The 22,315-nt window shown below is 50.1% G+C and overlaps 1 protein-coding gene across 1 annotated transcript; it reads left to right on the top strand.

Annotated features, from left to right (window-relative positions):
* The first annotated feature begins 6,983 nt into the window (after positions 1-6,983).
* On the top strand, positions 6,984-20,580 carry DMRT3 (doublesex and mab-3 related transcription factor 3). The gene is made up of 2 exons (XM_060102079.1): positions 6,984-7,449; positions 19,615-20,580. The coding sequence occupies exons 1-2, from the start codon at positions 6,984-6,986 to the stop codon at positions 20,577-20,579; spliced, it is 1,431 nt and encodes a 476-aa protein (XP_059958062.1). The 3' UTR covers position 20,580.
* The last annotated feature ends 1,735 nt before the right edge of the window (positions 20,581-22,315 follow it).

Here is a 22,315-nt window from a genome sequence, read left to right as displayed (position 1 = left end):
TGGTGGCTTTTTGGAGATGAAGATTCCTTGCTCACCTGCGCACTCGCTTCCCACTGCCCAGGCCCCCTTTACTTCTTTGAATAATCCTGGCTTCTGCGGATCCAGGAGTCTTACGGTTCCTACTGTTCCAAGATGACCCCAACACACTAATTTTGCCGGGTGTGTTTTATGGAGAAGCTCGGCACGCCCCTTCAACGGGTGTGTGTGTGTATGCCCTCTCCCAGCACAGCTCCCTTCAGTGCCCCTGCGTTTCTGGAAAGCCAGGCGGAGCCCGGAAAAGCGCGCGTGTGCGCTCTCCGAACCCTGACCGAGCACCCCCTGGGGCCCTGGTGCGCCCGGACTCCAGTTTCGAAGGCCCTGCGCCTCCCGGCCTCCTACTGTGGCCCGGAGCTCCACTCTGGGCCGTCGGAGCCCTGGGAACCAGGCTTGTTTAGTGGGCCTCCTACGCCCCGAGGGTCCACTCCTTCTGACGCCGAGTTTGGTTCTGAATTCGGGCGCCCGCTGCGCGGGGACTCTTATCGAAGATTCTGCCCAAGAAGGGCTACTCCCAGCGCGAGGACACAGACCCCAGGACCGCAACGGGCCCAGGCGGAGTTGAGGGAAGCTTCGGCTGCTTCTCTCTTCTCCGCCGAATGGCCCCGTAAAACAGGGACCTGCGGCCTTCCTCCCGCGCCTGGTGGGGTGGAGTGGCCCTGCGACACTCAAGTTTCCTCCTGGAGACTTATTCTTGAATGCTAGGGAGGAGAGCGCCAGGCAGGCCAGGCCCAAGCGGACTGCGTAAGGAACTTAAAATTCTGAACACAAGGAAGAGCACAGACAGTAAGTCTTGTCTGCTGAATGTTAACACCCGCGTTTGAGGGGCTATCGGTTTCTCAGCTCTGCGCCTTTGAACGGACACCTGTAACAAGGCCGCGTCCCCCTGCGGGCGGCACCCGCAATGTGTGCGATGTGGAGTGCGCACCACGTGTGTGCACGTGTGGGCGTGTCGGGCGCCCAGTGCTCGTCTCTTGCGGGCGCCATGGCTCCGGCGCCGAGAAACCGAGGCAGGCTCGCCGGGCCTTCTCCCGGACTCCGGGCAAGCTTCCGGCACGCGACGTGGAGCAGTGGGCAGACGAAGAGCGTGCCTTTCCCCAAGACCGCCTGCGACTCCCGCAGTGGCTGTAGGTGAGGGCGAGTTTTCCCCCCTTCCAGCGGACGCGGCTCCCGGGACCTGCGCCCACTCGGGTGTCCCCTTCACCCCACTAGTGTGCTGCAGACCCCGCGCTGCGTAACTAGGGTCTCGAGGAAAGCCGCCATTGGGGCCCAGGGCGCTCTTGGTGACACTCGCTTCCCCCCAGAGCTCACGCACGGAACCGCCATTCCGGGCAGGGGCGGGAGCCGGCACTGCAGTCTCCCGGGCACCTCGTGGAAATTAAACTCCCGCCCACGTGTAGAAATCGAGCTTTCCCCCCACCCTCGCTTCACGGGAACCGCAGTGCTGAACTGGCTTCACGTGCACACATAGACTGCACCGCATCTGACGCTTGGCACCAAGTGGTGGTAAAAGCGCTTTACAGAACGCGCTTCGTGTCACAAAGAAATACAGAGGGCAGTCCGTGGAAGGCAAGGGATTTTCCTCGGCTCCCGGACTTGGCCCTGTCCGCCCCGCCGCTTGGGGTCGCCACTGCCTGCCTGCGCGCCGCCGCCGCCCCTTTGGGAGGTTTGCTTCGGCAACTTGCACGGGGCGTCGTCCTCCTTTCTCCCTCCGCGCATAGGCACGCGGAGGAGGCCTGAGACCTGTGCTGCGCGGCGGACGCCCGTAAGCTCAGTCGCCACTCTTGATTCTCACCTTTAGAAAACGCCTTTCCTCTCTACCCCTCAAGGAAACCCGAACGGCCTTTAGTCAGCCAGTTGTTCGTTGAGTACCTTCCCCCACCCTCCGCAAAAGAGCCTGCAAACTTTTCAGCAGCTCTAAGCTGCGGCCCGGACAGCTGGGGAGGGTCCTGGGCGAAGGGGCGGGGCGAGCGGGGGCTTGGGGGCGGGGCGTATAGTGGGCGTGGCCTAGGGCTCCGGAAGTCGCCCTGCCCGGGAGGCTCCGGCTTGGGCGTAGTGAACTGAGTCTTGGCCTGGCTCCCCGGGGTGGGGTGCTTTAGAGTGCCCGCGCAGCGCCTCGGCGTTGCTGCGTCACTGTCCTGCCGGTCTGGTCTCGGTACGAGGAGTTCGCACCCAACTTTCCCTGGGGTGTGGGCAGCGCTGGCCGTTTCCCGCCTTCATTCCCGGGCCCGTCGAATGGAGAAGGGACTTCTTCCGTGGAAGTCCTCACCCCCGCCCACATTCTCCCCAGCAGAGCTTTTTTCCGGGACTGCAGGGGAGCGGGGAGGCGGAAGAGAGTTCCGGAAAGGGGGCTTGTCCTGGGGAACTGCGCCAGCGCCCCCAGAGCAAACACTTTGGGGAACAGAAACTGTCTTGTTTCTTGAATGTTTCTTGAATGTTTCTCTAAATTACCAGAAATTATTTTCTCGGCCTTTTTTGGTTTTTAAAGTCACAGGGGAAAGATTACGTTAAAACTGTTTTAAAGGCAGCGCTGCTCTCATTTCATCTTGGAGGGTACATGTTTTACTTTTTCCTTTGGCACCGAAGGTAGACGGGGTCTGCAGGCTGCCCAGGCGACCGTCTTCTAAAACCGTGTAGGGACCTGACCGCCGCCTCCAGTCCCCCATGCCCGGCGGGGTGTGCGCGACTCGGCCCAGGAAGCCCCGGGCGCTTGCGGCCCCGCGGCCCTGGCCTAGTGGGAGCGCTCCGAGGGCGCCCTTTCCCAGTCCCTCCCTTCGAAAGCGCTGGGCGGAGGTCGCCGCCCAGGGGGCCCCTCAGATGTTGCAGTGCGGGAGCGACACCCGTACTGCCACAGTAAAGGATGGGGGCGGGCGCGACCTTGTGTCTAGTCTAGGTCTGAGTAATCTGCACCCGTGGGAGTGCCTACCTCCAGGGTGAGCTGTTGCTGGTCTCGAGAGTTCTAGAATACGAACGACCGAGCTGCCGCGTCTGTAGGGGGCCGCCGGGGTTGAAGATCGTTTTAGGTCCCATTTGCTCCGAAAAGCCTCGGCCCCGATGCCAAAATGGTGTGGGGACGTGACCGTCCGGGATATTCCTTCACACCAAATGTGTCCCCCGGCCGCCAGACGCAGGTTCAGTGACTCCCCGGTCGCAAGGTCTGTACCCTCTGTCCTGAGCCCCAGAGGGCGGCTTCGGGGATGCCATGGGGGTGCACACGAGTCTCTCCCAAGTGTGGAAGACAAGGGCATGATTGTCACCCAAAAAAGTCGATTCCTGGTGGCCCCAGCGCCTCACTAGACATTTGTTCCCCCCTTTCGATGTGAAGCTGGCCAATGAGTGATGTCGAAGAGGCACGGACAGGGTAAGAGCTGAAAAATTCATGCGTGGGGAGAGGAAGCTCGTTTTCCTGCTTTAAAAGGGCTTTCTAAAAAATAAGTAAAATAAAAGGGCTTTCTGCATGCCCCGGCCTCCAGTGTCACCGTGGTCGCGTTTTAAACAGCAGAATAGGAACCTTGACCTCCTCTCCATGAGAATCCAACAAAGCAGAAAATTTCCTGACGTATTATACATCCGGGACAATATGAAATTGTCCTTTTGATTAAGTGTTGATTGTGGTCATGAGCAGCGTCCAGTCAGGACATCTTCGGTTTCTCAGCACCGGCACCTGCACTCCGGCTTACACGTACATACATATATATATTGTGTGTGCGTCGAGAGAAAGAGAACCACACATGCACACTATCTTTCACCCTTTCGCTGTTAATACCTATCACAATTCTATCCAGTTAATTGTGGTTTGAACACACACGTGCACATACAGACACACACACCCCACCCAGAGCAGAACGAGAGAGTGGATCCGGTCTAGTGAGGTTACACTTACTTGTAATCCTCCCCCCCTCCCTTTCCAGTTTCTTTGATGATTTTTCCCATAAGTGTACAAGCCGCTGGGACTTAGTAGAAGCAGGCTGCTCCTCCTAAATGTGATTCGGACCATATGCTTTCTACATTCATCCCCGCTCCTGCTTTTCTTCTCCGCACTAACTGCTAACACGTTATAGTCACCTTGAAATTTCCTCTGCTATTTTCCAATTAAAAGCTTAATAGCCCTGGAAACGGAGTTCATGTGGTGAAGTTTACCATAGCCCCTTGTTCTGAAAGGCTTTCTGCTGGGATCCCATTATGTGCTTGAATAAACCCTTTCTGCAAACAGAAATGGGACTCTGGGTTGTCAGGTGTTGGGTTACAATAGACTTTGAGGCAGGGGACATTTTACCAACATAAATACAAACCTGTCCCTATAGGGAGATGTTGTCAAATACTGGGTTATGGAAAACATTCCCATCAAATATGAGAAAAGGATTATTGCGCTATATCAAATGAGTATTTAGATCTCAGCCTCCAATGTGCACTGGAGTGAAACGGGGCCCCGGGACCAAATAATGCAAGACTGCTTGAGTGGCAAAGGGATAGGGTGGCTAGGTGACTGAGGGAGGAGAGTGGGTCGCCTTGGTAGTGGAAATATCCCCCAAACCTGGTGCAGAGCTCTGCTGCTTTCCTTTAAAAAAAAATTCTTTACTCCCAAGTTCCTTATACTGCCTGGTTTCCCTGACCATTTGGAGAAAATCGGGAGAAATTTGGCTTTGAAAAAAGTCTGTGGTCCCTGCATTCCCAAGAGACCTGGAGATTTCAGCGTGAAAGTTCCCAGATTCAGTGTCTTTCTAGGCCCTCTACGTCTCTCCTTAAGTGAAGTGACTCGCTGTCAACTGCCCACTTCAGGGCCTCTGGCCCGTGGGGCTGCAGTTTGGAGAGTTTATGAAGTTCCTCCCAGTTGTAGTGTTTTTAAGGCTTGTTTTCTTCGTGAAGTTTGGGAGGAGTGATCCATGAGGCGGTGGGTTAGGGGCAAGACTAAGGAGTCTGTTCCCGAAGCAGCTTTGGAGGCAGGCCTCCCAGGGTTAGCCCTCTCGGGCTAGGGTTTCCTTCTCGCGCCCTACTAGGTCCGCAGGTCTGAAACGGGGGAGGTGGGGGCAATCAAGGGCTTCAAGGGAAACACACACAAGCAGGTTCCCTTTTTAACCTGCTCCCCTCCCGGAATCACCCTTCTAAGCGGAGGGTTGGCTGCTAGAACGCCTGGTGCTACTTGAATTCACAGCAAACACAGTGGGACGTTTTCGGGTTGCTTGTTTGCTTCCAGGGCAGTGCAGAGAAAAGCTGAGAGGATAAGGGCAGCTGTGCCGCCAAACGGTTGGCCATTGCAGCAAACTCGTCTACGCTCCGGTTTCGCATTCGATTCGCCCAGACCGCCAAGAGCTGAGTTCAGAGTGCGCTGCCTGGAGCTTGCCGACAGACGGCTCGGGGACTGCATTCTACCCCCTTCGCACTGAGCCATTGTGCTACCCTGCGTCGCTGTAACCACCTGCTTTTTATTTTTGTTTTCTTGCATTGCGGGAGGGACTCCGTGCATTTGTGGTGGTGGTCTGCCTTAGGCCAAATCGGTACTCTTAGGGGACTAGAAACACGCAAATAACTGTTTCAGCAAAGTTTTATTTTGTCATCTTGTACAAGGGCTCTCCCCCACCCCTACCCAAAGACACTGGGAGTGTGTGTGGCCCCATCCCTTTCCATAACTAGATTGCTGAGTCCGTGGGCATTTGAATTGGGGGACGCGAGACCTCCGTTTAATCGGTCAAATGCCGTTTGGGCACGAGGAGATCATATGCGGTAACTTTGGGGGCGCTAGCGTGGTTCCTGCGTCCGCTCTCTGAAAGTTTATAGACCCAGTACTTAAGCAAATCCCCCATAAGAGCGGTTCCCGGCTTTTCAGGACAGAGACTTTTTAAAATTAAAACGTGGGGAGACGGTAGAGAAATAAACTCTGCACCAGAGAGAGAGGACAGTTTTTTCCTTTGAAATACCCTGTAAAATGGGTCGTCATCCTTGGGCCAGCAGGTTTTCAAAATCATTTATTTTCTTCTGCAGCAGCAAAAGAAAAAAAATGTTGCAAAAGGAAATAAAGAAAGCCAACATTTCTCGAACCAATTCCAATGCCCTGCCCCCAACTCCTCCCATCAGTGGCCGCGGGGCCTGGCTCCCCCCAACTTAAAACCCTCTCGGCTCACTCCGGGAACCGAGTGCACCCGCAAGGCTCTGGTAGGCTCCAGTTCTCGCGGAGCCGTGTTTCTGTGGCCAAGTGTGGAAATGAAAGCGGCCTTGGGCTCGGTACCGCCCAGTCAGGCCTGGAGGGAGGGGAAGAGAGCGAAGGGCACCTCCACCCTCACCCGCGCTGGTCCTGCCTTCCCCGCCCCGCGTGCACCGCCGCGTCCCGGAGCGCCGCAGTCCCGCCCGCCGCGGGCAGGGGAAGCGCAGAGAGCTGGGAGGAGGGGGCCTTGAGCGCCCCCGTGAGAGTGGCCCGACGGCGGATGGCAAGGAAGGTGAAGTGCAGGGACTCGAAGGGCCCGAGCGGAAAGGAAGGAGGCAGGCGTGGAGTCGGGTTGGGAGTGCAAGGACCTGGACCTCGAGGGTGGGGGTGGCGGTGGGAGGGAGGAGGAGTTGGGGGAGGGCGGTGGAGAAAGTGCCGGGCCCGGCCTGCGCGCGCGGGAGCTGTAGACGAGCTGGCTCAGACCATAATCAGAGTTCTCGCCGGCTCCTGGCAGCCGCCGCAGCGCCTCAGCGAGGGAGGACGTGCCGGCCAAAGCAGCGGCAGGCGGAGACGCGACCGGCGTGAGATTGGTGGAGCGCCAGTCGGGAAGCTGAGGCTGTGAGCGCCGCAGGAGCCGTAAACACGGCTGCAGCCCCTCCGGCCACCCCGGAGCGCACGCGGCCGCGGGGACTGCTGGACCAAAGACTGCGCCGCCCGGAGGCCGCCCCTGAGCGGGCCTCCCAACCCGTCGTCCAGCGCTCCCTGACTCGCTCCCGCCGCCAGCCCGCCAGCTCTTCCGGGAGCCCGGGGCATGAACGGCTACGGCTCTCCCTACCTGTACATGGGCGGCCCGGTGTCGCAGCCGCCGCGGGCGCCCTTGCAGCGCACGCCCAAGTGCGCGCGCTGCCGCAACCACGGCGTGCTGTCCTGGCTCAAGGGCCACAAACGCTACTGCCGCTTCAAAGACTGCACCTGTGAGAAGTGCATCCTTATCATCGAGCGGCAGCGGGTCATGGCGGCGCAGGTGGCACTGCGCAGGCAGCAGGCCAACGAGAGCCTCGAGAGCCTCATCCCCGACTCGCTGCGCGCCCTGCCGGGACCCCCGCCGCCGGGAGACGCCACCTCTGCCCCGCCGCCGCCGACCTCGCAGCCGTCTCAGCCACTGCCGCCGCCGCCGCCGCCGCCGCGCCCCGCTGTGGAGTTGGCTGCTGCCGCCGCGCTGCGCTGGGCCGCGGAGCCCCAGCCTGGGGCGCTGCAGGCGCAGCTCGCCAAGCCAGGTAAGAGCAGCTGCGGTGCTGGGCCGGGCCCCGCGCGTGGGCGAAAACACTTCTAAGCGGCTACTGCTGCTTTGGCTGGGAGGCTCGGAGGCGAGATTTTGGGAAGATGGCCCGGCCCGGCCCGGCCTTCCGCCCCAACTCCAGCCGAGCCGGTCCTTACTCTCTCGGCAGAAGCGACCTTCGGTCTGGACCCGGCGAGGTAGGAGGTGAACCCAGGCGCCCACAGGAAAGGCGCCTCGGGCTCGCCAAGTGCCTTCCCCAGGTTAAAGGGGAACGGGTAAATAAAGAGGTCGAGACAGGACCAAATTAAAATCCGCGCGGGCACACACCACCGTGAGGCCGGGCTTTCTTGCCGCGGGCTTTAGAGGGTCTCGCATTTGGAGGTTGGGATGGGTAGGTGCAAGGAAGGAGCCAAGGCCCAAGGCTTGGATGACTCTGGGTGTTTTTCTCGGCCTCCGGGGAATTTGAGCGAACCCGAAGCCTTTCAAGTAGCCTACTGTGGCCTCCAGCCTCTTGCAGTCTGTTGAAAGAAGCCCTATTTAGAAGCAGTAGTAAACAAGGGCCAGAGAGGCCCCCAAACCGATAGCGGGGGCTCAGAATCTAGTGCGCCCAGAGTCAACCAACTCCTTTTGCAGAATTGCTCAGGTCCTTTAACACCATTCCGCAGGCAGCCGTCAGCAGTCTCCGTGATTTTAAAGAAACAGAAACAAAACGACCTACAGTGAGGAAGGCCAGCCCTGGAGAGTCCTTTCCCCAGTTCTAGGTGGGCCTGGGCCTCCTCCTGTCCTCTCCTCTCCCCTCTCCTCCTCTGCTGTGCTTTAGAGAGCATGGGTCTGCCCTGAGCCCTGGAGGTGGGCAGATTCCTCCCCTCACCTTTCCATCCGGTTCCCTCCTTCAGGCCTCCAAAGCCTTGCAAACCCCAGTGGAGCCTTTCCTCCTGGAGAATGTCTAGTTTACCATCCTGCCCAGCCCAAGGGCTCCTTTGATTTTAAGCTCGTAGAATTCTGTGGACAGGTGTTTGGTCTTTCCTTTTCATTGGGGCAGATGTACAAAGGAAAAAAACCCATCTTCTCTGGGAGGGGCTTGAGGGGTATGCTGGAATTCAGAGATGGAAGGCTCTGTAAGGCCCAAAGCCCTCCCTGTGGGCGGAACTAATGGTGGAGCTTCTGCCTACCCCCAGTCTCCCCCCACCCCGAAAAAGACTGTACCTCTGGCTCTTGAAGAGAGGCTTTCAGCAGCACTGCACTGCTGTGTGGAGCCAGGGAAACATTTGGGGTGAGTTGGTAGGCAGCCTGGCAGGTGCAGTCCTGCTGCCCTGTTGCTCAATTATGCTCTCCAGACCTGAAGCTCTGAGAACATCTTATGGGAAGAGCAGAACTGGGTATTTTAAGGACAGAAGTGAGTTTACTGAACATGGATTTTGTGGATGTTTAATCCCAGGTAGAATATAAGCATTTCCCTGAGTAATGTCCGCCCACTCCCAGTTGACTCTCTTTTGTCCGTGTGATCTCTTCATATTTATAGGTTTGCCACAGAGGAATAGGAGGGGGGCAGGGAAAGAACATTCTTTTTGTTTTTCTCCTTTAAGTCAGAGCAGGTAACTAGGAGAGTTTTGTCTCAGTTCTCCATGCCAGTAACTTTTCTTAACTTTTCCATTTCCAGTTTCTCTGTCTCCATTTCCCCCAACACTAGGTCAGGAGTTTTGAGTGTGTGACAGTGGTATAGCATCTTGCAGTGGCCACCTGCTCAGCAGCACCCGTGGTAATAGTGCTTTGGGTTCTGGGGTCCCTGTCCAAGAGGGGATTCTTTTCACATTGTGTGCTGTTCTAACCATTCTTTGGGATAGCCAGAGTTCACGGTCTCTAATTTAGAGTCACAAAACCAAAATAACCCTGGGAGGCGGGGAGTGAGGGGCAGGCAGAAAGGCCAAACAGCAGCCTCAGTAGCAGAAGGATACATGCTTGGGGAGAATAGGAGAGGGAGACTGCAACTGGGCAAACCAGACCTGGTGCTCTCTCTTTTACTCAGAACTAAGTATTCTGGGATGACCTGAGCCTTTCAAAATGAAAAGAAGTAATTGCAAAGGAGAATAGGATTTACCACTAGAAAAGGTCAGAGTGATGGCTTTGGGGGCCTAAGCTATCAGGGATCAAATGCTCAGGTCCTAATGCATACCTTGCACATTTATTTATGTAACTTTTGTTTTCTTCTTTCAATTGGTTCGACCCCATAATTCCATTCAACACCAACAAAAAGCGAGTCACCAATCCGATGATGGTGAGAGAGGGCAGGAAAGGAATAGATAATTGTTTTCCATTAGGAAGGCAAGTATACAAGTGGATCGGTTCTATGCAATGCTTTGTACAGAGAAAGCCCATTTGGGTTTTATGTTAGGGAAAGCCGCCTGAATGGGACTGTATGTATTTTTCCTTTTTTGGCAGTTGTTCTTATGATGTATTTGTACGTAACATACCATGCATATTGAGAAGCTTGTCAGATAATGATCCTGGGTAAGTAGCTCACTATGTAGAGAAGTAAATGAAGCTCTGTTTGAATGGTAGTAAGTTACATGTACAGTAAGTTCAGAGACCATTAGGAATGTCTAAATATCGCCTGGTGATTTATGGAGGTTTGTTTCTCTGTGATTTCAGTGTCAAAAACATGGTTGGTCTCTTTAGTACATAGCTGTGGAGACATTTGCTTTTTTTTTGTTGGCTCCAAATGCAAGTGCACAAACACACAGAGTCTTTGCCCCTCTCCAGAAATCCTTGTGAAAAGTACACGCCCTAGAGGAGGGAATGTTTGCTGGGCACCGCTGGAGAAAAAAACACCCAGTTCAGGGAGCAACATTAATACCAAGACTCAGTTTTGTAGGTGGAAGAAATTTCTTTCCCAAATTCTGCTTCTGATTCTTTAAAGGAACAGGGATTGTTTTATCTAACGGTGTATCATGTTTAACATCCCTTTTAATGTGGAGGTGGTTGTGAGGAGAATTTTCATATTCTTAGGTTATTACTTGTAGCAATGGATTAAAGCTTTTTTTTTTTTTCGTTTTGGGTGTACATTTCCCCTGCTCCTAGATTATCATCTACGACTGGCCTGGAATTATTAGATTTTGATGGAGCCCCAAATTCTAGTCTAAGCTCCTTTAAATCTATCCTATTGATGCGTTTCTCTTTCATTTCCTCTTCACTCCCCCCTCCTTCCCGTCAGGAAAATACCTTGGGAAGCTCGAACACCTTTCTGCTCTTAGAGTATCTGAGTCAGCAGCCTCAACCAGCCAAGCCAGCCTTTCAGGGCCTGGGCTGTAGAGCTGAGGAAAGTTAGGGGTCACGACCAAGGTGAGAGGCTGAAGTTACATTCCTCTGTTTGGCTCCCTCCCCCACACCCTACTCTTCCTCCAGGAGAGTGGCCTGGGTCTCCTCAGGCTGCCAGAGGAAAGGGCTGTGGCTACAGATTCTTCCTAGGTTTACATCTGCCATCAAAATAAATAACATAAACAAGTTGTTAAAAAATTTCTTAAAGGAAAAGAAATCTAAAACATCGTATTTGATTAGGAGTAAGAGAGCAGGATTAACTAGGAAAGTAGGGTCTCCTTTCTTGTTTATTTCCCCTGAAATGGAGAGAACAAGAGACCTATAGGAAGGGAAGTTGGGAGATTTTGGAAAACTGCCTTTATTTGATTTTACCTCCTGTCCGGCACCTCCTAGCATCTTTATGCTTGCTCCGGGCTTTTCAGCTAAAGCTTGATTAGGTCCTGTCTGGTCAGCTTCCTAGTTTTAAATTTTACTTTAATTTTTTAAAAAAGAGACACGCACCTGGTTGGATGAGTGTTGCCAGAACACTGGTCCAGGCCAGGATGGGAAATTCTCTGCGATTAGAGGCTGAAGGAAAGGAAAAGTGGGAGAGACCTCAGAGTCACTCTGAGGGTGAAGGGTAGTTACGAATTTAAAACAGGGTCTGGGTATTTCAGACGCTTTGATTTGGGCCGAGGGGCCTGACTCAGAGTTGCATTTTAAAAAGCAAAAACCAACCAAACGAAAAGGAAGAAGCGAGACCGTACTGATCTCCTCCTAAACCTTACCCACGGCTGGCTCTGGAGGGCGGACGCAGGGCTGCTCACAGCTCCGGGCTTTTCCCACCGGCGCCCGGTGAGTTGCCGAGTTACCGACCGGCTCCTTGGGCCCCGGCGCAGCCGAGAGCGCAGCGAGTGGAAGTGCGGGGCGGCGGCTCAGGGACCCCGGGCCGGGTCAGGGATGGATGGGACGCCGGGAGAGGCCCATGCGGTGGCAGCAGCGCGCTCGCGGCTCCCCTGCGGCCTCCCTGGACCACTGTCCCCTTGCACCCAATCCAAGCGGCGCCCGCCGCTGCGGCGGCTCGTTCCACTCGCGCTCAGCCCCGCGGGCTGGGTTAGACCCCGCCTGTTCGGTTGGTTGTCCGATTTAGCAAAAAACCTGCAAATAAACACACAAAAAAGGGATATCAAATATTGTATGGGGCACACGTGTACTGAAACATTGTGATTTTTTGCTAAGCTGGGCATCCTGCTATTTTATCTGGCAACCCTAGGCCTCCGGGGCGGGCCCAGCCCTAAAGTCCTCGGGGGCGCCCCTCGGGGTGGGCGTAGCTCTGGCGGGTCTCCCAGTCTCTTTCTCCGTGTGGAGCCCAAGCTGCCCCCCGGCCGGCTCGGAGAGGCGCTGGTGTCCATCTTGTGGATCTGAGCACAAGGGTGGACAGGAAAACGGGAGCGTTTTCCACGTCTAGGAACCACAGAGTTCCACTGCCATCCGGGACAGAACCTCCCCCCACCTAACACACCCCTCTGGGTTATAAATCTGGCGGGATAGCCGTGCTCGTGCACTCGATTTACACAACCAACTCTTCTTCTCCCTGATGGATGAACTCCCGGGTTTAAAAGATTACAGTAATCACAGGAGGACAGTGTAAATCGAATCTGATAGCAATAACTTTCGGGGAAGGTCAGGCTCAAGTGAAATGTTACCACGCAACCGGCATTTTGTTTGCAAAATACAATCACAGAGCATTGATGAGAGATTCTTTGCTGCAGCCAGTCAGCACTTTCAGCTAACAGCTTTACAGAGGGAAAGGGAGCAAATCTTCATAAATCAACGTCCCTGGAGGAGTTGGAGCCCCTTTCTGGAAATGGTGGACTTCTTCCTGACGGGAAGGCAGGCAGAACCCAGTGAAAACCTACGTGCCTGCCTCTCCTTCCCCTTTCTTTGCCTCTTCCGTTTCTCCAGCTTTCCTCCTTTCTTTAGCTTTTTAACCTGTTGCGGCCCCTCAGCCATTGGTCACTCGGGTCCCTGGACCCCCATGTCTAGTGTGATGTGACTGGTGGCACAGTGGGCCTTGCACTGGGGTTTACATGGGCGCTGGTGGCAGAGGTTGGGGCCTGAGTGGTGGAACACTGGTCATCACGGGGCCCATCACCTTGTGATCCTGTCACATCACTCCCAAGAGTCCCCCATGGCTTTAGTGAGTCACTGCAAACTACTGTTCTCTGGGGAAACTAAAACATAACTAGGTGGTGGGGTTTTTTTTTTTTTTGTATTTTATTATACAGTTAAACAGCTATAAAAAATAAGTACAATCAACTACTGAATAACAATATTATGGAAAACTTAACATTCAGAACATCAGTTTTCTACCGAATCTCTCATCTTTTTTGATTGCAGTGACTGGGCAGACTTAAATCTTACAAAGCTGGGATCAGTGTTCTGCTTGTTTCCCCCGCTAAGTATCACTTGTTTAGTTCAGTAGATGTTCCACTCATAGTCTTTATATGTGAATGTTTACGGCAACATTCCCTCCCACGAATACAGCAGTCTGCCCAGCTGCTGGCCTTTGGGTTACTTGCTGTGTTTCAATATAAAATACAACTCACTGCACAGATAATTTGGAATTTTTGCAAAATATTCTTTAGTAAATTGTAAGCCTCTCAGTAGCCAAGAGGCAAATGCTTTGATCATCTCTGTGTAATCTTACCTAGCACAGTGCATGGGCACATAGTGAAAGATTTAATGATATTCGTTAAATAGGTGGATGAATAAGTAGCCAGTTGCATTTTTATAACTACCAAACACACTTGTAGATTTATAGGTAATTTCCCTCCTGCTTCTTGAAAAGTGTTCCTTTCAGAGTCAAGAAAGAGGTCAAAACTAAATTTTTGCAGGACTTAACAAAGTCCACAGTTGCAATCCACACTTCCTTAAGTCTAGCCCTTTCTATATCAATGTCCGCCAAAATATTGGTCCCCAGGAATCATCTTGATTTCTTCATATGTTATTAAGCCAGTGTCATTAATGATTTAAAAAAAGCAAACATGACTATGTATTTTTAGTTTTCACAAGGTCCCACCCCCCAGCCCCCGGAAGAAAAGGAAAGATTTTAGACTGACGTTCATGCCCTGCTGTGTGTTGGGTTTTCACCCATTCACTTTTTTATGATTCAGCATTTCTAGTGCAAGATAAGGATAACAGAAAATGTAAAAAGCGTGTCTCCTGTTTGAATTCTGACTGGGCAGGGGTCTTTTCTGGAAGCCCCATCCAGCTGGGGCTCTTCCTGGCCATTGCTATAAGATTTGTGTACTTTGAAAACGACCCATCAGGGAACAGTTATTGAGAGGTATGTCCCCAAAGCTCAAGTGAACAGATGAGGGCGTGACAGTCCATGTTTCAAAATGCGTGACATGATTTCAAAGGGAAAAAAAAAAGTCCGGTGACTTTTGCACTAGGAAGCAGCGCTCCCTATGCCAATGCTTTCGTGTTTTTATTCTGGATGTATGCTATATTTTATTTTCATAGATAGAAAGAATGGATAAGACCCCCACACCTAAGTGAGGAAGATACTCATCTTCATGTCACGAGCAGAATGTTTTGCATATGTGGCAGGCTTCCTCAAAATCTTTCAAATAAATACTTAGGACTTTTTTTTTTTTAAACTGCATTTTCATATGAAAAAAATCCACTGAAGAAAGTTAAAATTTGCAAACTGTAATTTTAGATTGGAAGTCACTTTTCTGTGGGTGTTCATTCTCTCTCCTTAAAGTCTTGTAGCTATCTTATGGCATAGATAATATTGTGAAGTTGGAGCATTGTTTTCCATAGAAAAAGTGTCCTTCTCAATGGAGTACCTACTTTTTCAAGAAAAAAAAATCTTACCCTTGTGAAGAGTTTATTTCAGGGATGGCTGTGAGTGTTTCTACATCATGAAAAATATGCAATTGAAGAGTGAACATTTAGTAAGATTTAAAAAATATCTAGATGTTTAGCTTTAAAAATAGAAGATTATATCACTTTCAGTAACTGGTTTGTAATATCAGATGAGAGTGATTTCTTTCTACTTTTAGTCCAGTAGTTTTTGGCTTTTGGCACCTATATACTAGGAGTAAAAATATTATCAATTGAAATATATTCTTACTCTTTAATGTTCTAGGAATTAGGGTGTCAGTTTCAAGAAGAAAGAGGTTGAAACATTTGGGGAGTAGTTCCTTTTTCATCTTGCTACTTGGCAGTTTCACAGTTCTATATCTGGAAAGGCCTTTGTGTTTTAAACCAACAGGAACAATTTGTAAAGTTCATTTAGGGAAAAATCTACAGATGTAAAGAAACACCTGTTATTAAATTACGCTTTACCACTGGGCCCAAAACTCACCCTCTATAATTACTTGTGAAAGTCTGTATTTATGACAGTAATTTACAATACTTCTAGTTTAGGCACAACAATACAACCAGTACTTGACACCATAAATTTGCAGGGCTGGTATGTTCTGACCTTTAGAAATTATCGGTGGGTAAGGAGTTATTCTTGGTACAAGGTGAGAGGCTAGTCTTCCCTTGCCCGGTTCTGAATCCCCAACAGCCTTGGATGTTGTCTGGGTTTCTGCTTACCCGGCACCCCTTAGCAGGACGTTATGCATTGCCCAGGTGTGTGGACACCATGGGTGTGTCCCACTCACTGCTTCATTCAATGACTCCTGTCTCCCCTTTGAGTACAGTATAAACAGTGCTGAACTCAGTTGGTTGGAATGTTCTGAATTTGTAGATTTGATTCCTGTGACATCCGGTTAGATTTTCTCACTTTTTGGCCATAGCCTGCCCACCCCTTTGGAGAGGCTGATCAGCCCAGAAATCTGCAGAGAGAAAGTGTGGATGAATCAGCACAATCCACCACACTCTTTGAGAAGTCACCAGAAGCTCTTGCTGCACTGGGGATGTCACAGTGGCAGGTGCAAAGGGTAGCACAAGAAAATATGAAAGAGGCCTCATGCAGTCTAGGGATTCACAATTGGTAAACAAGCTGCCAATCATAGAGGATTCTACTGTGGCCTGTTCTGCAGATCAGGAAAATAGGTTCAAATGTTAAATTTTGTATTGTCTGATTTATAGTCCTGCCGTCCAATATCCAGTTGATTGGGACAGTATGTCCTTTACCATCTTAAAAAAAATACTAGATTTTCATAATGGTAGATATGTCAGATTAGCCAGAACATCATTTCTTAGTTCCCTTTTGGCTAAACTTCTGCCCTTTGAATCACTTTCTTCTGGCGTCTAAAGCATTCTGTGGAAGACTAAGCTTGGTAATAGAGCTCAAAGCATTTTTCCCAAATGTCTTCGGTGTTTGCAGCTCATCCAGAGTGGGGAAAAGTTACCTTTTAAAATGGGAAGGTATTTTTAGGTTCACACATTTCTTTTAAAAATATCACAATCAGAACTTTTTAGCTGTATTTACATACCTTTTTGTTTCCTAGAAGAACCAGTTGTTCCTTGCTTTAAAAAAAAAGCCAACAACCCACCATCCCCTGTATTGCTGTGACACTGTGTATCATATTTCTTTCACTTTTTCATTGTGGTAAAATATACGTAACGTAAAATTTACTATTTTAACCTTTTTTAGGGACACAATATAGTGGCTTTAAGTATTTTCACAATGTGGTGTGGCCATCACCACTTTCCATTTTCAGAACTTTTTCATCATCCCTAACTGAAACTCAGTACCCATTAGACAGTAAGTCCCCCTTACCCCCTGCCCTAGCCCCTGGTAACACCATTTTACTTTCTGTCACTATGAGTTTGCCTGTTCTAGGTACGTTATATAAGTGGAATCACAGAATATTTGTCCTTTTGTGTCTGCCTTATTTCACTTAGCGTGATTCATCCACATTGTAGCATGTGTGAGAATTTCATTCCTTTTTGAGGCTGAATAATATTCCATTATATGAATGGACCACATGTTGTTTATCCATTCATCCATCTTTGATGGACACTTTGATGTCCATCTTTGATGGACACTTGGTTGCTTCCACTCTCTGGCTCTTGTGGATAATGCTGCTATGAACATTCGTGTTCCATGTGTGCATATTTGCTGCTTAGCAAATTCTGCCTGGTTGTGTTTGCTTTCCCCCTTGCACATGTGTCTTATTTCCCCAACTTGGTATTAAATTCCACAGGTTAGGGACCAGTCTTATACATCCTGGTACTTTCCACCCTTTATTCTGTTTTCCTCAGTGTCTTGCAGGTTACAGCAATACAAGTACTTGATAATGACAATAATAGATAATGAAAGCTAAAGAAATAAGAAAACTGTTTAGAGGAGCACAGTATTTAAAACATTATTTTATGTCCATATTTTCCCCAGGAGAGTATTTGACTTGTTTTCCCAAGCTCCACTGAGCAGGGGCCAAGATCCAATTGTGTGTTGAGTTCAGTGCTGAGTTAACATACTGTCACTGTCCACTTATTGTCAAGTGTTTAACGATAGAGTAACACCAAGAGGTAGGCGTGGGGTCCTGAGTCAGGAAAATGTAGGCAGGTCTAGCTGATTAGAATATGAAGGTATGGAAGCTTTTTTGTTGCTGTTTTTCTCATTGGGATCAAGGACAAATACCACATTAACCCAGGGGGTGAAAACTGGGATTCCAGTTTTCTGTGCATATCCCAGAGTTGTTACAGAAAGCAAAAATGGCTTCATGTGTGTGGGCTGCAAATGATCCCCACATGGACACTTGATATTTTGTACTGGAAAAAGAAGCAGTGTACATAAAATGCAAATTTAGGACAACTATGAATTTCTATCAGATTTATAAGTGAAAGTTTCACTGATATAGTTTAAGAATGTCTTTAAGTATTTATTTATGCCTAGGATATATTTATTGCTTTGTGAAGAATCAAAGTTTTGTTTTTCAATTATAATTAAGGTACATCCCATATTAGAAGAATGCTCATAAATGGGCCTTTGTTTAAGGCTTTTTATTTACTTTTAAAAATAAATTAATTTTCTTTATTTCTGGCTGCGTTGGGTCTTCGTTGCTGCGTGCGGGCTTTCTCTGGTTGCGGCGAGCGGGGGCTGCTCTTCGTTGCGGTGCGCAGGCTTCTCATTACGGTGGCTTCTCTTGTTGCGGAGCGTGGGCTGTAGGCACGCGGGCTTCAGTAGTTGTGGTTCACGGACTCCAGAGCGCAGGCTCAGTAGTTGTGGCGCACGGGCTTAGTTGTTCCACAGCATGTGGGATCTTCCCAGACCAGGGATCGAATCCATGTCCCCTGCATTGGCAGGTGGATTCTTAACCACTGCGCCACCAGGGAAGTCCCTATTTAAGGGTTTTAAAATAAACAACAACAAATAGGAGGAGATGGATTTTAGAAGCTGCTTTGATGAAATTTCACCAGCTGGCTATCTACACATAATCAGGTGTGCCCACTGAGAAGGCAACAATGAGGCTATTCAGGCAGGGCAGTGGATAAAAATCCACTCGCATATAGCTTGTTAATAAAGAATATGTTTCTCTATTATTATTATTATTATTATTTTTTTTTTTTTTTTTTCTGTACGCGGGCCTCTCACTGCTGTGGCCTCTCCCGCTGCGGAGCACAGGCTCCGGACACACAGGCTCCGCGGCCATGGCTCGCAGGCCCAGCCGCTCCCGCGGCACGCGGGATCCTCCGGGATCGGGGCACGAACCCGTGTCCCCTGCATCGGCAGGCGGACTCCCAACCACTGCGCCACCAGGGAAGCCCTGTTTCTTTATTATTAAGATCGCTTAGAACCTACTTCTGCAAGCAGACCAGTCTTACTTATTTACTCCTTCCTTCCTTCCTTCCTTCCTGCCTGCCTGCCTGTTTAGCACCGTAATACTAGCCCTTGTGGTGGGGGGGTGATGTCTTAAGTCAAAATGTTAAATTTGCAACTGGTTTACTTCACGGCAAATCTCTGCTTTATTTGGGAAGCTTTTTGTTTTGTTTTGTTTCTCTCTTCTTTTAATATAGTTCAGGAAGGTATCTTGAAGTTCTCTCCATGAACTTTACTAATGAAACAGTTCATGAAAACCTGTCTGCTTCTTGCAGCCCAGGTCCTGGAGTTATGAACGCACTGCTTCACTGGTGGATCTTGCTCCCTGGCAGTTTCACAAGCCTTCTCCAGCCATTTCCTTCTTTCTCTCTGCAACCTGTTCCACATCCAGATTTCACAGCTGGTTTCGCTTGCCCTCTAGTGTGGGTTATAGGCAACCAAGTCTGCCAGGACCTTGGGTGGGCTTTTAAGAAAAATTTCAATGTATAGAGGCTGCCTGTTTCACTCTGGCAATCATATTGACTAGTTATTGTACATGGTATCCCGATGAAACATACTGACGACTAGTTCACAAGACAGTTGACACAAAATCTGCCTATGGGAAAATGGATTTAAACTATTAAAATTTCCCATGGGTATATGCGTTGTGCACCAGTTAATGTCCTTGAATGACACCGGCCACCTCATTTGCAGAAAAGGGGCCAGAAGACAAGCCTGAGTTCATTTTCCTGTTCTTCCCTGGATGGTGTTTATCCCCAGCCTGGCCCCTATTTAGATTGTTAGTGCCAGACAGCCACATCTGTGGTTGTAGGTATCGTGTTTCCGTTCTGTGTTGAAGGCAAGCTTCCCTGCCCACACCATTCTGAGAAATCACTCCGATTTCTAGATCTTTATTTTCAGGTATTTTTTTCCCATTTGCCAGTGACACAGTTTGGATATTTTTAAGGCTTGCAGTATGTTATAACCCACAGGGAAGCAGTTCCTCTTGCAGAAAGCCCATGTAGGGCCCTCTCCTGAGCACATCTGTTCCCCTTTACACACAGCAGGAAAGGATTAACCCAGCTGTTGTCTGCTTTTCAGATTTGACTGAAGAACGACTCGGGGACAGCAGCACAGCGGACACCACCGAGACCTTCAGCGACAAAGACACGGACCAGAGGAGCTCCCCGGACGTGACCAAAAGTAAGGGCTGCTTCACGCCAGAGAGCCCCGAGATAGTGTCGGTGGACGAAGGGGGGTATGCGGTCCAGAAGAACGGAGGCAGCTCCGAGAGCCGACCCGACAGCCCCAAGTACCCCGGGGAGCAGAATCACCTCCTGATCGAGGGCCCCTCGGGGACCGTGTCTCTGCCCTTCAGCTTGAAAGCCAACAGACCGCCCCTGGAAGTGTTAAAAAAAATATTCCCCAACCAGAAGCCCACGGTGCTGGAGCTGATCCTGAAGGGCTGCGGGGGCGACCTGGTGAGCGCCGTGGAGGTCCTGCTTTCCAGCCGCACCTCCAGCTTGGCCGCGGACCGAACTGCGGCAGAGCCCGAGGGCCTGGTGCTGCCCCCCAACGGGCACATCTTCGAACACACCTTGAGCTCCTACCCCATCTCCTCTTCCAAATGGTCCGTGGGCTCGGCCTTCAGAGTCCCAGACACGTTGAGGTTTTCCGCCGACTCCAGTAACATGGTCCCCAGCCCCCTGGCCGTGCCCCTGCAGCACCCGTTCCCCCAGCCCCCCCGGTACCCTCTGATGCTGAGGAATACTTTGGCGAGAAACCAGTCGAGCCCCTTTCTGCCCAACGATGTCACCCTGTGGAACACCATGACGTTGCAGCAGCAGTACCAGCTGAGGTCCCAGTACGTCAGCCCTTTTCCCACTAACTCTACCAGCGTCTTCAGAAGCTCACCTGTCCTCCCCGCCCGCGTCCCCGAAGACCCTCGGATCCCCATCCCTGACGATGGGTGTCCCATCGTGTCAAAGCAGTCCATTTACGCCGAGGACGACTACGACGAGAGGTCTGACTCCGCAGACTCTAGAATACTCAACACGTCATCTTAAAGTGCTACCCGATGGGTGGTGACCAGGTGACGTTGTCTGTGCATTTGAACCCTGGCCCCCCCTTGAGGAGAGGCCACATCCTGTGTATACCTTTTCCTTCCGTTTCACAAAGTGACTGTGCTTGATTCTATACCTTAGCAATAAAAACATAACTTATTTAATTTCTTGCACTTCACTGGAAAATGCCAAATAGCTCTGCTCTGTGGCTTTAGTGCTGAATGTTCGTTGTAAAAGAGAATAGTCTTGGGAAAGCCTTGGGCCCATGGAAGATTTATTTGGGGATGTAGAGCTGAAGGTCAGCCTTGCCCCTAAACTCAGCCTGGAATGTTCAATAAAATAGTATACTTGAATGAATTTTTTTTTTTTTTTTTTTTTTTGCCATACGCGGGCCTCTTGCTGTTGTGCCCTCTCCAGTTGCGGAGCACAGGCTCCGGATGTGCAGGCTGAGCGGCCATGGCTCACGGGCCCAGCCGCTCCGCGGCATGTGGGATCTTCCCGGACCGGGGCACAAACCCGTGTCCCCTGCATCAGCAGGCAGACTCTCAACCACTGTGCCACCAGGGAAGCCTCTTGAATGAAATTTTGTAAAAGAGGATTCCTTAGGATATGTGAAACCTAAAGGCAGTGGTTTGGTTGCAAACGGACTATAAACAGGGACCTTATACTCCTGTGCTAAAAATCCTTCTTGCATTTTAAAGAGAGACTGCACTTAATAGAGTGAACTTCTCACATGCTTATTTAAACTTGGACAGTTTTCAGAGACAAACTCCATTAAGAATTACTCTTCACATGGCTGAATCGAAACGTGTAATGTCAATGTCAGTGTAAAGCCAATCACAGCTGTGAACTGCATGAAATGTATTGTGAAATGAACACAAGATTAAGCTTTGTCAGGTTAATGTAGCATGCTAAGGACTCTAGAAAAAAAAATAAACGAAGGCGATGATCTTGGTTTATGTCATTTCTACTTGTGGAAAGAGGATCTCTAAAAATAGAAACTTGATATAAAAGCTACTTACCAGTGCATGGATCAAGGCTTCAGTTAAATGCGATATCCCTTGAGAAATATGAATGGCAAAGTTTGGGGGCTGCGTTGAGAAAGACAGAATTTATTTTTCAAGAATAGACTTAATTCAGTCCCTCCATCTGTTTATTTGTTTCTTCAACAGATAATTATTGAGTGCCTACTACGTGTAAGAGGATGCTCTTTGTATGTTATTGTCCGAGTTACCTGCCCGTTGAGTCCAAGACAGCAGGGATTATATGATGGAGAATCTCATTAAAAGCAAAATAAGAATGAAAAAATCTACAGTGTGGAAAGTAAGCGAAGTGCATAGCACGGTACCTGACGCAGAGAAAGTACTCCATCAATGAGAGCAAATACTCCTATTAAGTTCAGTATATACTCCTATTTGCATTCAGGATGAAGAAGTGGATTCCCTCATTCTCACTTGGAGAAGATGCCATTCTGGTTTTGGGGGGTGACCACAACAAAACTTTGGAAAACAGGGCTTTTCCCCTTCATTTAAAAAGCATTTTGGTGGGGGGGGGGCGCTGCTGTATATGGCAAGCTTCTTGCTCAGATATTTTTAGAACAATAATGTGCAGTGGTGCCCACACCAACCACTTCTTACTCCTTTCTTCAGAATGCTGGAGAGGAAAGATGACTGCCCAGGTCAGACAGTAAACTTATGAATGTGGAAGGGAAAGAAAATAAGTGAAAGCCTCTACATGAC

Source organism: Mesoplodon densirostris, chromosome 6 (genome assembly GCF_025265405.1).
Source record: "Mesoplodon densirostris isolate mMesDen1 chromosome 6, mMesDen1 primary haplotype, whole genome shotgun sequence".
NCBI lineage: Eukaryota > Metazoa > Chordata > Mammalia > Artiodactyla > Ziphiidae > Mesoplodon > Mesoplodon densirostris.
The sequence above is the reverse complement of the archived record's forward strand: the minus strand, read 5'-3'. Positions and strand labels throughout refer to the sequence as shown.

Coding starts and splice junctions, on each gene's coding strand:
- DMRT3 (XM_060102079.1), top strand. CDS start 6,984: ATGAACGGCTACGGCTCTCCCTACCTGTACATGGGCGGCCCGGTGTCG. Junction 7,450..19,614: donor GGCGCAGCTCGCCAAGCCAG/GTAAGAGCAGCT, acceptor TCTGCTTTTCAG/ATTTGACTGAAGAACGACTC.